Here is a 12,287-nt window from a genome sequence, read left to right as displayed (position 1 = left end):
TTCTGTGGATTTGTCAGACATGTTATACTACCCAAGGCTATCAGAAACCAGGTTTTACCTCTCATGTCTTTGACAGAATAGCAGAGAGATGATCTGTGTTACTTGACAGGAAAATTTCCTAATATTGTCACTGACAGTTGACAAAAAAAGACAAGGACACGAAACTCATACACAAAACTGAGAACAAGTATAACTCAAGTTGAAACAATAATCTAAATTTCTCCTGATTTAACATCAGGCTAAAGCCTGAACAGACTGACTGTTCACCCAAGAGAACATCACAGACCATGGACAAGGCTGAAAACTGCCTAAGACCTTTGGATCACATGACCCAGAGGAACAGGTACACTGAAAGATTGGTATTAGGAGACAGGAAAATTATTCCGGAGGAAAGCAACAATGTGAAAGCCCAGGTGGAACCAGCAGCAACTGTGCACAGCCCAGGGCTCCCTTGACTCCACACTGTAACCAATGCCATACAGGCAACGGATTTAGCACAGAAAACACAAATTTCATGAGGGTCTGAGCTTTATTTTGTCATCAAGTTTTACTCATTTTAATGACATCAATCAAACAATCTGCCAAGAAGTTGCAAGAACATAAGCTAATAGTTAAGAAAAGACAGGAGCATGAGATGCTAGGTTGGTGAAAGATAAATTCCAATTGGGGATGGAGGTTTCCCAGTCCTGCCTGTGTGGGAATATGAGAGATGACTGAGGAAAACACACAATAAGAGTCAAGATGGGGCTTCTTCCTGTGAGCTGCTTACACTGTGTTCAGAGGAGACAGACACATAGTCACAGTCAGATGTGGAAAGAGAAGGCACCATGGGAGAAGAAGCCAGAAACAGTGTTTAATGGCTCTGTACCACATCTGTCTTAACCTGTAGGTAAAAAGAATAAGGAAGAAACACAGATATGTATCATTAAATGATGACATACACAACAGCTCCTCACTCTCTCATAGATACCCAACCCCAGGAGTCCCCATTCCTCAGGATTCTATGCTCTGTCCCTCTCTCTGGTGCATACCAGGACCTTTAGTGTGTCTCTTTTTAATGTTGTAACAGAAAGCTGGACATCCAAGGAATTTCATCTCACTGTGGCAAGCAAAGCAAAACTGAGTGTGTTCTTTTCTATATCAATATGTTTCCCATGGCTGTGTCACAACTTTTATTACTGATTAGATTGAACATAGCTGTTTCCTATTTAACCTGGAAGCATGCTCTTATATTAGATGTCATAGAGGCAGCAGGGTGAAGGTGGCCTAGAAGAATCTCCGGGCCTTTATGTAAGAGAAGTGTACAGAACTGTATCTCCAGATCCAGATAATCATGATGGAAACCTGTCCATGAAATGTGATGTCTGGAACCCTGGATGTTTACTCTAAATAGGGAATGTCTCTTTGACACCTGAGCACTGAGAATAAGATCTCTGACATCTCTGTCAATGTAATTATTCTGTTTATTATGTTCTTTATGATTGGCAATGAAGTTACTCTCAGCACATCTGCCCTGTATGAACTGCAGTTATGTGGATGAAATCTGCTCTCCTGTGGCAGGGCATTTTCACAGCTTAGGCTTGTTATTTCCCTGGAGACATGAACTAAGTCCCTGACCATTTCTTACCTCTAGTCCTCCTCTTCCATATCAGCAAAGTCATCATAGCTCCCATAAGCAGAGCTCCAAGAACCACAACAATAACAATATGCATAAAGGAAATGGTGGGCTCAGGAGGCACTGGGAAGGAAATGAAGGGAAACAGAGTGAAGACCCTACCTTCAGCCCTCTATTTTGTCCCTGCTGTAGCTCTCCCTGAGCACTCCCACTCTCTCAGAACCATGTCTATGTTCAATTCCAGACCTTACCCCATCTCAGGGTGATGGGCTCAGGCAGCCCCTCATGATTCACATGACATTTATATCTATGTTCTTCTCCAGAAAGTACCACAACAGCTGCCCACTTCTGGAAGGTTCCATCCCCTGTAGGCATGGTCTCCGTGACCTCCATGTCCAGGGTTTGATTGCTTTTGTCCCTTTCCCAGGTTAGGGTGATTTCAGCAGGGTAAAATTTCAAGGCCCAGCACCTCAGAGTGATTTTCTTATCAGGTCTGACCTTACGGATCACATGTATTTTGGGGATATCTGGGGGGGGGGGGGGAACAATCGGAAATTTAAGACACTTGGCATTTTTCCTAGGGGAACAATCAACGCATATGTAACTTTGTGTGAATGGATAGTAAAGTTAGCTTGAGGAAGAGGTGTCAACCCCACACAGCAACCTAAATTGAAGATATGGGTGTGGTTGTCTATTCCTTGGAATGCTTTGGAATCAACATGAGCCAGTACAGAGGAGGAAATGCTGTATCTCCTGGTAGGAGAATTGCATTCTGGTTCTTAATGGGAGGAGATTAAAGACTCAAAGACACTGAGGATAGGCCTCAAATTCATTTTAAACACACAGTGAACAGGCCTGGAAGATATCATGGTTCACAAAGTACATTGAAGGAACTGCTGCTTAGTTCACAGAATGATCTCTCCTAAGAGAATGCTTAACACTAGAGAGAGTCCCTCCTTCATGTTGATTCAAGAAACCCACAAGCCATATTTCCCTTTTGATGAAAGACAGAGTTAGTGTTTCAGCATCCCAGAGCTCCTGTGTTGGAACAGATGGGGCAGTTTCTGTCCTTACCTGTTCTCAGCAAAATCTCCTTTCCATATTCCAGCTCTGTGAGGAATAAGTCCACACATTCAACCTCCAGGAAATTCTTCACATTTTGTGTAAAACCTGATGAGTCCCACTCTTCTCTGAGAATCTCTGCAAACTTGCCCACTGGGGTCCAAGTGCTTAGGTCCTCATTCAGCCTGATGGAATCATGGTCATTGAAGACTACTTCAAAGAATCCGTTTCTGAAATACCCTCGAGGCAGGATATAGCAGCCATACCTTCTCTGGATTGTGTGATATCCTGAACAAGAACCCACTTTCAGACACTCCAACAAGCCCAAACAATTGATAGGACCCTGCAGAGAAATGGTCTCTTCCATATGCCCTTTCTAAGTGGACTGTAATTTGGTCTTAAGTGGATAGCAAATCAGAACAGTGTCCTATGGCTCCCTTGAGCCATGGGTCACCTTTTCCAGGAGAAAAACATGGTCATGAAGACCAGGATCAGGCCCTTGGAGAGGTGGAAATTTGGAATTTCTGAATAGACTTACTCACCAGTTAGACTGTAGTTGTAGATTTTGAGCATCCTTTGCAGTATCTCTGTTAAATCCTGAAAATAGCTCAGAACGAGGTCTGTGTTATCCTTCCAATACTCTGGCTTCTTTTGATCTTTCCATGGTGCACAGTGCTCTGTCCTCTGAACATCTCTTCTGCTGTTGAATCTCTCAAACTGTATATCATCCACAAAACCAACACTGATGAATTGGGGCTTAGGCATCCAGGGCAAGGTGAAGAGAGTTTGGAAAAAGCCAAAAAAGTGGGTACCTAGGTATAGTGAGTCTTTAGATGTTAACCCCACAAGAGGACCCTCTGGTGTTCCACAATACAAACCCCAGGGATAAGTAGGATTAGGAAACAAGGGGCAGGAGTAGGATGTAAAGTGGTAAAGCAAATCTAGGTTCTGGCTGGGATAGGGATAATATAGAGTTTCCTGGTGCTCCACCCCTAAAGATGCACTTCTTTGTTTGCTAAGGTGGGTCTTTTTTCTATGGACGACCCCACTCACCATCTGGATGACTGGTCATGGCCAACAGAACCTGCAGCAGCAGGAAGAGAGCCTCGGTAACAAAGGTCTTCATCTTGCTTGAAGAGTGGAGATGGAGACACAGAGTCTGCTATTATCTGTTCATTTCATAATCTTGAAAGGAGGAGCCTGATTGGTTTGTCTTAAGAATTCCCAAAGGTAGTTATAGAGGCCTTTGGGGTTTGGTGATGGAAAAATGAATGCCTGGAAGAGAACTCTCTAGGGTCATCCATTTGCAGCTCAGATACTGCTCAGATGCACTGCCACGAGAGGATTTCCATTTATGGATTCTTAGAATTCTTAGACATCACTAGCCCCAATTATATCTCAATGAATGGAGACCTGACAACTTGGATTACAGTTGGGAAGAGAGCTGAGAGGATCAGACAACTGTGGGAGGGGATAGATTATGCATAAGATGTGAAGACTTATCTGGAGTTTGAATGTGGGAAGTCATTCCTCTCACAGTTGGGCTGTGGGAAGGTAATTTTGTTTAGAAGAGGTGTGGACAGAAAATCCCCCATGTGCTCTAAGACTGCAGCTCCTGTTTTCTGAGGATAAGTCCCAGAGGGATAAACCTTCATTCAGGACAGTTCAAGCTGTCAATTAAACAGCAGGTCCTTCCATTTGCTTTCTGAACCATGAACTCTCTCAAACCTGCTCCATGTCCATGCACGATAACTCTGTAGTCTGACTCCAATGTTTCTGAGTCTTTCATCTTCACCCGGTCAGTATGAGAAGTCCATATCCCTAGAGAGAGATCAGCATATCCTCTGTTCTGCTTCATGCTGATGCTCAAACTTTCCATATTGCCCCACCCATACCCTAAATATATATTACTGTGTGGTGTTGGCACCCCTCTTTCAAGCCAACTCTCCTGTCCATTTATAAAAAGGTAACCTGATCACTGATGGATCCTCAGGAAGACTGCAAAATGCTCTAAATTTTCAATTGTTTCCCTCAGACATGCTTAAAGTACATGCAAATCCTAGGGACAGAAATGACAGAAAAAAATCACCCTGAGGTGCTGGGTGCTGAGGCCCTGAATGTCTACCAAACTGAAATCAACCCTAACCTGGCAGAGTTATGGGAACAAGCAGAATCAGGACATGGAGGTGGTATAGACCAGGCCTGCAGGGAGTGGATCCTTCCAGATATAGGCAGCTTGGTAATGCCCTGGGGAAGAGCAGAGATACAGATGTCCTGTGATTCATGAGGGGCTGCCTGAGCACATCACCCTGGGATAGAGAAAGGACAAGGTGTGTGCACAGAGACCATTCAGAGAGAGTGGGAATCCTTTGGGAGAACTAGATTGGAGTAAAGAATGAGAGCTGGAGGTCAGAGAACTCACACTTGCTTTCTTTCCCTTCCCTTTTCAGAGCTGCCAACGTGCACCTTCCCATCCATGGCTATTGTGACTTCTCTGGTTCTTAGAGCCCTGCTTATGGGAACAGTGGTGACTTTTCTGATACATAAGAGAAGGACTAAAAGTAAACAAAGGATGGAATGAATCTTAGTTCACATCTACATGGGGATTTAAAACTTGAGCTGAGTATGTGACCTGACACATGACAGCAGATTCCCTCCACACAGTTGCTAATTTAGCCTGGGGCTTATGTGCTGACATTAACTCCATTATGAAACATAAAGAGAATAGTGCACACATTCATAGCAGCAATGACAGAAGTGGCAGAGACTTGATGCTCAGCTCTCAGAAGTCAGAGGGAAATTTCCTACTTAGAATAGGAACCCAGGCAGCCAGTTATCCCTCTTCATGTACAGTCTTCCATCTTGTTTATCTGAATCTGCAGTCACATTTCTGGAAACTTATTTGAGATAAGAATTGGGAATTTTTTCTAGGCCCTCTGGATCCTACTACCTCCATGAGCTCTAATAAAAGGGTTTATTTCCAAGAGTAAAACAAGAGACAGCTATGCTCTGTCTTGATAATAGTAACAGTGGTGGCTATTTCCTGCTCAACTTAAAACAATACAGAAAGAAGCCCATGAGGAATCATAGCCACCCTATATATACTCATTTAGTTCTATTGTCAATGGATTTGACTTGGACTCAATTCTCTTTTTAATAGGAGATAAAGTTCCTAGGATGTCCAGCTTTCTATTACAGCATTAAATGAAGATACCCAAGGGCCTGGATTTCAGGAGGAAGATGAACAGAGGAGAGAATCCTGTAGTATGGGAATTCTTGAAATTAATATAGTGTGAGCATGTGATGTGCTGTTCAGTATGTCACCATTTAAACACATTTATTCCTGTGCTTTTTGTTTGCAGGGCTTTAAGACAGATGCCTTAATATTCCAGCCGTACAATATCTGTTCTGAATTCTCCTCCAATGTGGCTTCAAGACCTGGTGCCTTCTCTTTCTACTTCTGACTGTGACTATGTATATGTCTTCCAAGCACTATGTAAGAGGTCATGGGCAGCAACAAACTCCATCTCCACCCTTACATTGTGTTCCTCTGTTATCTCTCATGCTCCATCACAGACAAGACTTGGAAACCTCCATCCTGATTGAACTTTAACTTTCACTGAGCTGCAACTTCGTGCTTCTTGATTTAATAAAGCATTTGTATATGGCTTTGAAACGTCTTGTCAGATTGTGTGATTGACTCATATCATGAAGATGAGTAACATTTGTGGAGAAAATAAAGGCTCAGATTCATATGAATTTTGTGCTTGTTGTAATAAATTCTTTGCAAATAGAACACTGGTTTTGGTGTTAAGTCACGCAAGGCCTGGGCTTAGCACAGTTGTCTCCTGGTGTATTATTCAGGGTTCTCTACAGGAATAAAACTTATGACACACACAAAACACACACACAATTTATTCACATATACATCATCTACAGCTACATATATGGATTTTTTTTTGCAATGACTTACAAGCTGCAGTCTAACTAATCCAACATCTGTGACTAGAAAGATGAAGAATATACTAGTTGTTCAGTCCCATGAGGCTAGATGTGTCATATGGTCTTCTGTATAAGCTAGAATCCTGAAGAAGTAAGCTGCAAAAGATGTGCTGGCGAGTAAGTGCTAGCATGTGAAGAAGATTGAGACTTCCTCCTTCCATTGTCCTTATATAGGCCTCTAGAAGAAGGTATAACTTAGACTAAATGTGGGTACAACCATGCCTGGATGTGGAACTTGCTGTGTCCCAGCCTTGAACTGAGAGGTATGTTAGCCTCAGTCTCATGGGATTAAAGGCATATACTATTTCATACGAGTTCTAACTTTTCAGGGCCACTGTGCTTCAAGATCTGGATCAAAGATGTGCCCTTCATTTCTAGATTATATATCATTCCAGATACAATCAAGTTTAAATCCAGGAAGAACTATCAAACTGGGTCCACCAGGCTTTCACCTTGTCCCTTTCCACCTGTGGCATCTTGCTATCTCCTAATCCCTATTGTTTTGATACACCTGTTACTCTAGTTTATGTGAAGAAAGAGATCAAGTACTTTTAGGGCCTTACCCATTGTCTGTGCTATTCTCTGGTGTCAACATTCACCCTGTCCCACCTGAGTCTGATGCACTATCCAGAGATGTTTAGATTCTGGTTTCAAGAGGAATGGTACATGATCTCATTTCTGTGTATGGGACATGTCATTGTATTCAATTTTCAAGTGAATAAGACTATTAAAAAGAGTGTCTGTTATTGTCACACAAAAGATCCCTGTAGTATTCTTTCAAAATTGCTAGAGTCAAAGCCTGGTTTCTGACAGCAATAGGTGTTTTATCATGTCTCCAGTGCCAGCAAAGAATAGGTTTTGTCAACCAGATGCTTGCTAGTGCAATATTAACCTGGGATAAATATTGAGGCCTTGTTCCAAAGTAAATCACTAAAAACTGAATGAGCAAATTAAAAATCAAATAGTATATGGTGTACGTAGGTTTACTATGATAATACCAATCCACATAAATCTCAAGAAGTACTTGAATTTCATAATAAATTAGGTTGATGTAAGAAAAATCATATGTTTAAAAAAAAGAAAAGAAAGAAAACCATATGTAATAAGCAAACTGGGCAATACTGGTTGATAAAATTCATGGATTTCATAGTAGTCACTAAAGCATCCAATCACCTTTTATGGAACTGGAAACTATTCAAAATAAAGTAAAGATACCCTGTGTTAAGTGTGGTCTACAGAACAAGGCACAGCAGACAGAAAATAAGGAGAGCTGCAGTTGAAATAAATAATGTTATAAGACCAACCAACATTCTGAGATGCTTAGATTTTTATATGCAATGCCAGATTCATAGAGATTCTGCTCAAGTTCTCATGAAACATTCACCAAGACAGACGATATTTGGGGCCCTAAAACACACATCAGAATTTTTTCTTGCTTTCCCTTCTGGATCGCAGAGGCCTGGAAGAGAGTCATCTACATGAAAACCTCTTCCACTTTCCTTAAGGAGAACCTCCTAGCAGAAGAGTCTCCTGAAGAGGCAAGATTTCTGAAGCGTGAGGTTGATCCTTCCTGCACGTGTGGCTGCTACCTGTGTAAGACTAGGATCATATTTCCCTGCAAACCCTATAGTCCCTCAGCAAGAACACATAGCACTTACTCTCAGTCCCAGAGAGGACACTTGGGGTCAGCTTTCCACATTCCCTTATGTCAGTAGGGGTGTCCTGGTTTTCCCTTCTCTACTTGAGGGTTCAGCCTACAAAGCTTTCTTCTCCATCCTGTTGTTCCTATAGGTATATATGCTATCCTAAGCTCTTAGCACACACACACACACAGAAGACCAGGGTCAATTCTTGAGCATGATCAGAGGCTCACCTTTCACTGCCCCAGATTCACACTCCATGTGATGTTTCTATGACAAGGTATCAAGGACTGGCATCTTGGATGCTACATAGTTGATGTTGGACTGGTGATGCTGTATATTCAAATGCTAATTTTTTTGCTAAATGCAAATACTGTCACCCAAGATCTCCTCGTCCCCTGAGGAGGGAACTTTTAGGTAAACCAGTCTCTGTTGTGTAAACTTGTTCCCCAATTTAAAGCTATTCTTTAATTCAAAGTGGCTACAGCCAATTACCTGGGATATTAGTGGTAGGCGTGTTTTCACCATTACCATGTTACTCAGGGCTGAGAGTAACATGGAGGGACCATGATGAGAGAAAGAGGAAGGAGGAAAAAGAGGGGAAAGAAGAATATAGATAGAGGAGAAGGTCTCTATTAGGTCAGATGGATTATGAACACATGGCCACAAGAAGTGGACCCTGAGGACAGGCTAATCAGGAAGAAATAACACATGAGAGAGTCAAAAAGCAAGTAAGCTAAGTAATCTAACATACAGGAAAATGGTTTGGGGGAAATTCACTTACTAATGGTGCTATGGATGATTTACAAATGCATAAGACTCTGTGTCAGTGTTGAGGTGCTATCAAGGTCATATTAATAATAAATGGAGTTCATTAAAATTGATTAGGAGCATAGACCTCAAGCCTTTAGGAAGTCACTCTCAGGATGAATTTTATATTCAGGCACAGATTGATCTTGCACATGGGAGCAGTTACACAACAGTAAGCTGGACTCTATTCGTGGTCCTGCAATGCCTGCACTGACATTAGAAAAAATAAGAGAGGTCTTTGGGGAAACACTAACCTGATGAAAATCACAAGTCTCGGAATTATAAAAACTGCAAGTCTCCTCTAATAGGAACATCTCCCCTTGGATCCACAAGAGCTATTTTGATCACAGGTGGCAGTTATTTTGTATTATCTTCAACAAAATAAGGCTCTTAAAATTAAGATCCCAACATAGTCACTATGAAGTGACTATATAGTCCACACAAACAAAATTGACCTCGGAGATACACAGAAGTTCTAAGTATGTATAGATGTCTTGAGAGTAAAATGATCTAGAATTACAGACATATTGGTCCCTGAGGTGAAACTCGAAAGGCAGTTGTGACTCAGGTCAGGAGGTCAAGGGCCAGGGCAAGCAACTTGTCCCGAGACACTCTTTCTAGGATTCCAGACCCAAGAGCTGAGTTAGAATGAGGAGGCAGACTTTAGTTCTCAAGAGGTAATCCTTCCAGTACCCAAGTTCCCATGTCTCTACCTCCTATTAGTAATTTCTAGAGACATTAATCACATAATGCAGATGAAGGTTAAAAAGTGAAGCCTGTACTCTATAGAAAATTGAGGACCCCTGTTCCCTGAACCCTTCTGATCTTAGCTCTACAACCACATGTGTGAGTGCAGAGTTCAGGAAGGAATGCATTCTGTACAGAGGAGATAGGGCTCAGGCTGGCAGGGTTACATCACTCAGAATTCTTCATTTCTGCTTTGACTCAACTGGATCCCCCCAAGTTCTCCCATTTGAGAGACCTGGTATCTGCATTATCTCCAAATCTAGCTGGAATTTGATGAGGGCTCTTATATAAAAATAGTAAACGTTACCTACAGAAACTGTCAGAGAACTACAAAAAGGTTCAATCTGCAAATCAACCTTGGGGATTATGAGTTGGATGGAACAATTAGGAAAACTTCTTTGGAGAGTCACAAGAGACAGTGTTCATGTAGGGGAGGCAAGCAGTAGGTGAAAATTATCCTGAGTGTGGGTAAAGGATAGGTCAGGCTACTGTTGACTATAGAGTTTACCACAGGTTCAATGTGAAAATGAGCTGTGAGCTCTGAGATAATATTTGCAGAGCCTGAAGGATTTTCCAGCTGGGCTACAGCTCAGGAAGTTTCATAGTTTCCATCAGAGGACCATCAGCTGTGGACAAACTGAGTAAACAATTGATCCTATAGGGGCTCTTCTCATTCAGACCACATCCTGGCTATTGCTCTAGGATTGTCAATTTGATACAAGCTACCTTTATACAGGAAAAGGAACATTATTGAAGAAAATACCACCAGCAGATTCCCTATGAGCAAGTCTGTCAGGCTATTTGTAGATTTTTATTGATTTGGGAGGGCCCAACTCAGTGCTGAGCAGGTGCACCTGAATAATGTAGAAGGCAGGTTGATCAACACAGTAAGCAGCAGCCTCCATGGAGTGTCCCTACCTCCAACTACCTGCCTTGAGTTCTTGAGCTCTCTTCCTCATTGATGAAATGTGACCTGGGATTTGTAAAATATTTAAGCTCTTTCTTCCTCATGTTTCTTATGGCCATGGTATCTTTTCATGTCAATATAAAAGTAGACTAGTACCAACCGTCACTGGGAATGTATGTCAACTGCACATCTACCCCAAACTTTTTTTAGAGACAAGTTTGGTTTTCATGCTTCATTTTAGGTTTTAATTATGTAGATGTTTATATATGTGTGATTTATGCCAATCAATTGGAGATGCCTGTGGCGTCCGGCCCTCCAGCTCTCAAGGTACCAGTCATAAGCTGTGTATTGTATAGAGTGGAGTTTATTTGGGGACATGGGAAGGGAAGTTCAGAGGGAATAGAAGCAGAGAAAGACACACACAGAGAGAAAGAGACAGTTAGAGAAAAGGAGAGGAAAGGGATGGAAGAAGGGAGGGAGGGTGAGGGAGAGGGACGGTGGGAAGGGGAGAGCAAGAAAGAGGAAGGTGTGGGAGAGAGAGAGAGAGAGAGAGAGAGAGAGAGAGAGAGAGAGAGAGAGAGAGAGAGAGAGATGAAGGGAGGGAGAGAAGAGCCCAGCCAGGAATGCTTGGAGAGAGTGGTAGGAGGGAGGGAAGAGAAAAGGGTAAAAGAGAGGATGGGCCAAACAGCCCCTTTTATATCAACCCAGGCCTACTTGCCTGTTGCCAGAAATTGTTTGGCAGAACTTAGAAGGAATGCCAAAAACAAGGAGGCTGCATCTGCATTGGACCCACAGAAATTATAATGTCCATGTTTAGTTGATGGTTTTAAAAGATTCCTGATGAATGTGCAGAGTACTGTGCTGCATATCTGGGTCTTAAGCATCTGCATAGGTCATGATGGTGTCAAAAGAAGACACTGGAGAGAATAACTTACCTTTCTCACCTTCTGTCAGATCTATCCTTGGTCTCTTAGGGACGTGGTATGCATGTGCACTGACCGAACAGCCAACTCCATCCTAAATTTCTTCACATCTCTATCATTTCTGACCACTAGGAAGCTAAGGTTTAGTGAGCTCCTAGGCCTGAGCTCCTAGGAAAGACCGTGACATAACAGGAACACAAAGAAATAAGAGGATCAGGAGCCAGAGCCGGACATTTCAGTGAGAGACTAGGCCTTTGACTTCCTTTCCTTCTTTGATTCTGTCAGCCAGCTCAGTATCTGGGCTAGGCTACTAAAGATGTCAACAGATAAACAGGTATAGTGATCAGGGTAAGCAACTTGTCCCCTGACACTGCTCCCAGGATACCAGGGGCCAGAGCTGAATCTGCAGTCCTGAAGCAGAGCTCTGGAGATTTGTCTCCGAGTAGTTAATCTTTCCATAGTACTTCAGATCTCTTTACCTGCCAATAGGAATTCTTAGAGAAGGCAGTCAGCCTCATCCTATGGCTCAGACTTGTGAATAAGAACAACACTGGACTAAATCTGTACCATCATTTAGGAGG

General features: G+C 42.4%; 1 protein-coding gene across 1 annotated transcript; it reads right to left on the bottom strand.

Annotated features, from left to right (window-relative positions):
• Window positions 1-604: 604 nt before the first annotated feature.
• On the bottom strand, window positions 605-3,803 carry H2-M11 (histocompatibility 2, M region locus 11). Its single transcript, NM_177635.2, has 6 exons — window positions 3,731-3,803; window positions 3,220-3,489; window positions 2,690-2,965; window positions 1,867-2,142; window positions 1,628-1,738; window positions 605-883 (listed from the first exon to the last, which is right to left on the bottom strand). The coding sequence occupies exons 1-6, from the start codon at window positions 3,801-3,803 to the stop codon at window positions 879-881; spliced, it is 1,011 nt and encodes a 336-aa protein (NP_808303.1). The 3' UTR covers window positions 605-878.
• Window positions 3,804-12,287: the final 8,484 nt, after the last annotated feature.

This window comes from Mus musculus, chromosome 17 (assembly GCF_000001635.26).
Source record: "Mus musculus strain C57BL/6J chromosome 17, GRCm38.p6 C57BL/6J".
NCBI classification, from domain to species: domain Eukaryota; kingdom Metazoa; phylum Chordata; class Mammalia; order Rodentia; family Muridae; genus Mus; species Mus musculus.
Note: the sequence above shows the minus strand (reverse complement) of the source record. Positions and strands in the feature narration are given on the sequence as shown.

Coding starts and splice junctions, on each gene's coding strand:
- H2-M11 (NM_177635.2), bottom strand. CDS start 3,803: ATGAAGACCTTTGTTACCGAGGCTCTCTTCCTGCTGCTGCAGGTTCTG. Junction 2,966..3,219: donor CTACAACTACAGTCTAACTG/GTGAGTAAGTCT, acceptor GTTCTTGTTCAG/GATATCACACAATCCAGAGA. Junction 2,143..2,689: donor GGAGATTTTGCTGAGAACAG/GTAAGGACAGAA, acceptor CCCCCCCCCCAG/ATATCCCCAAAATACATGTG.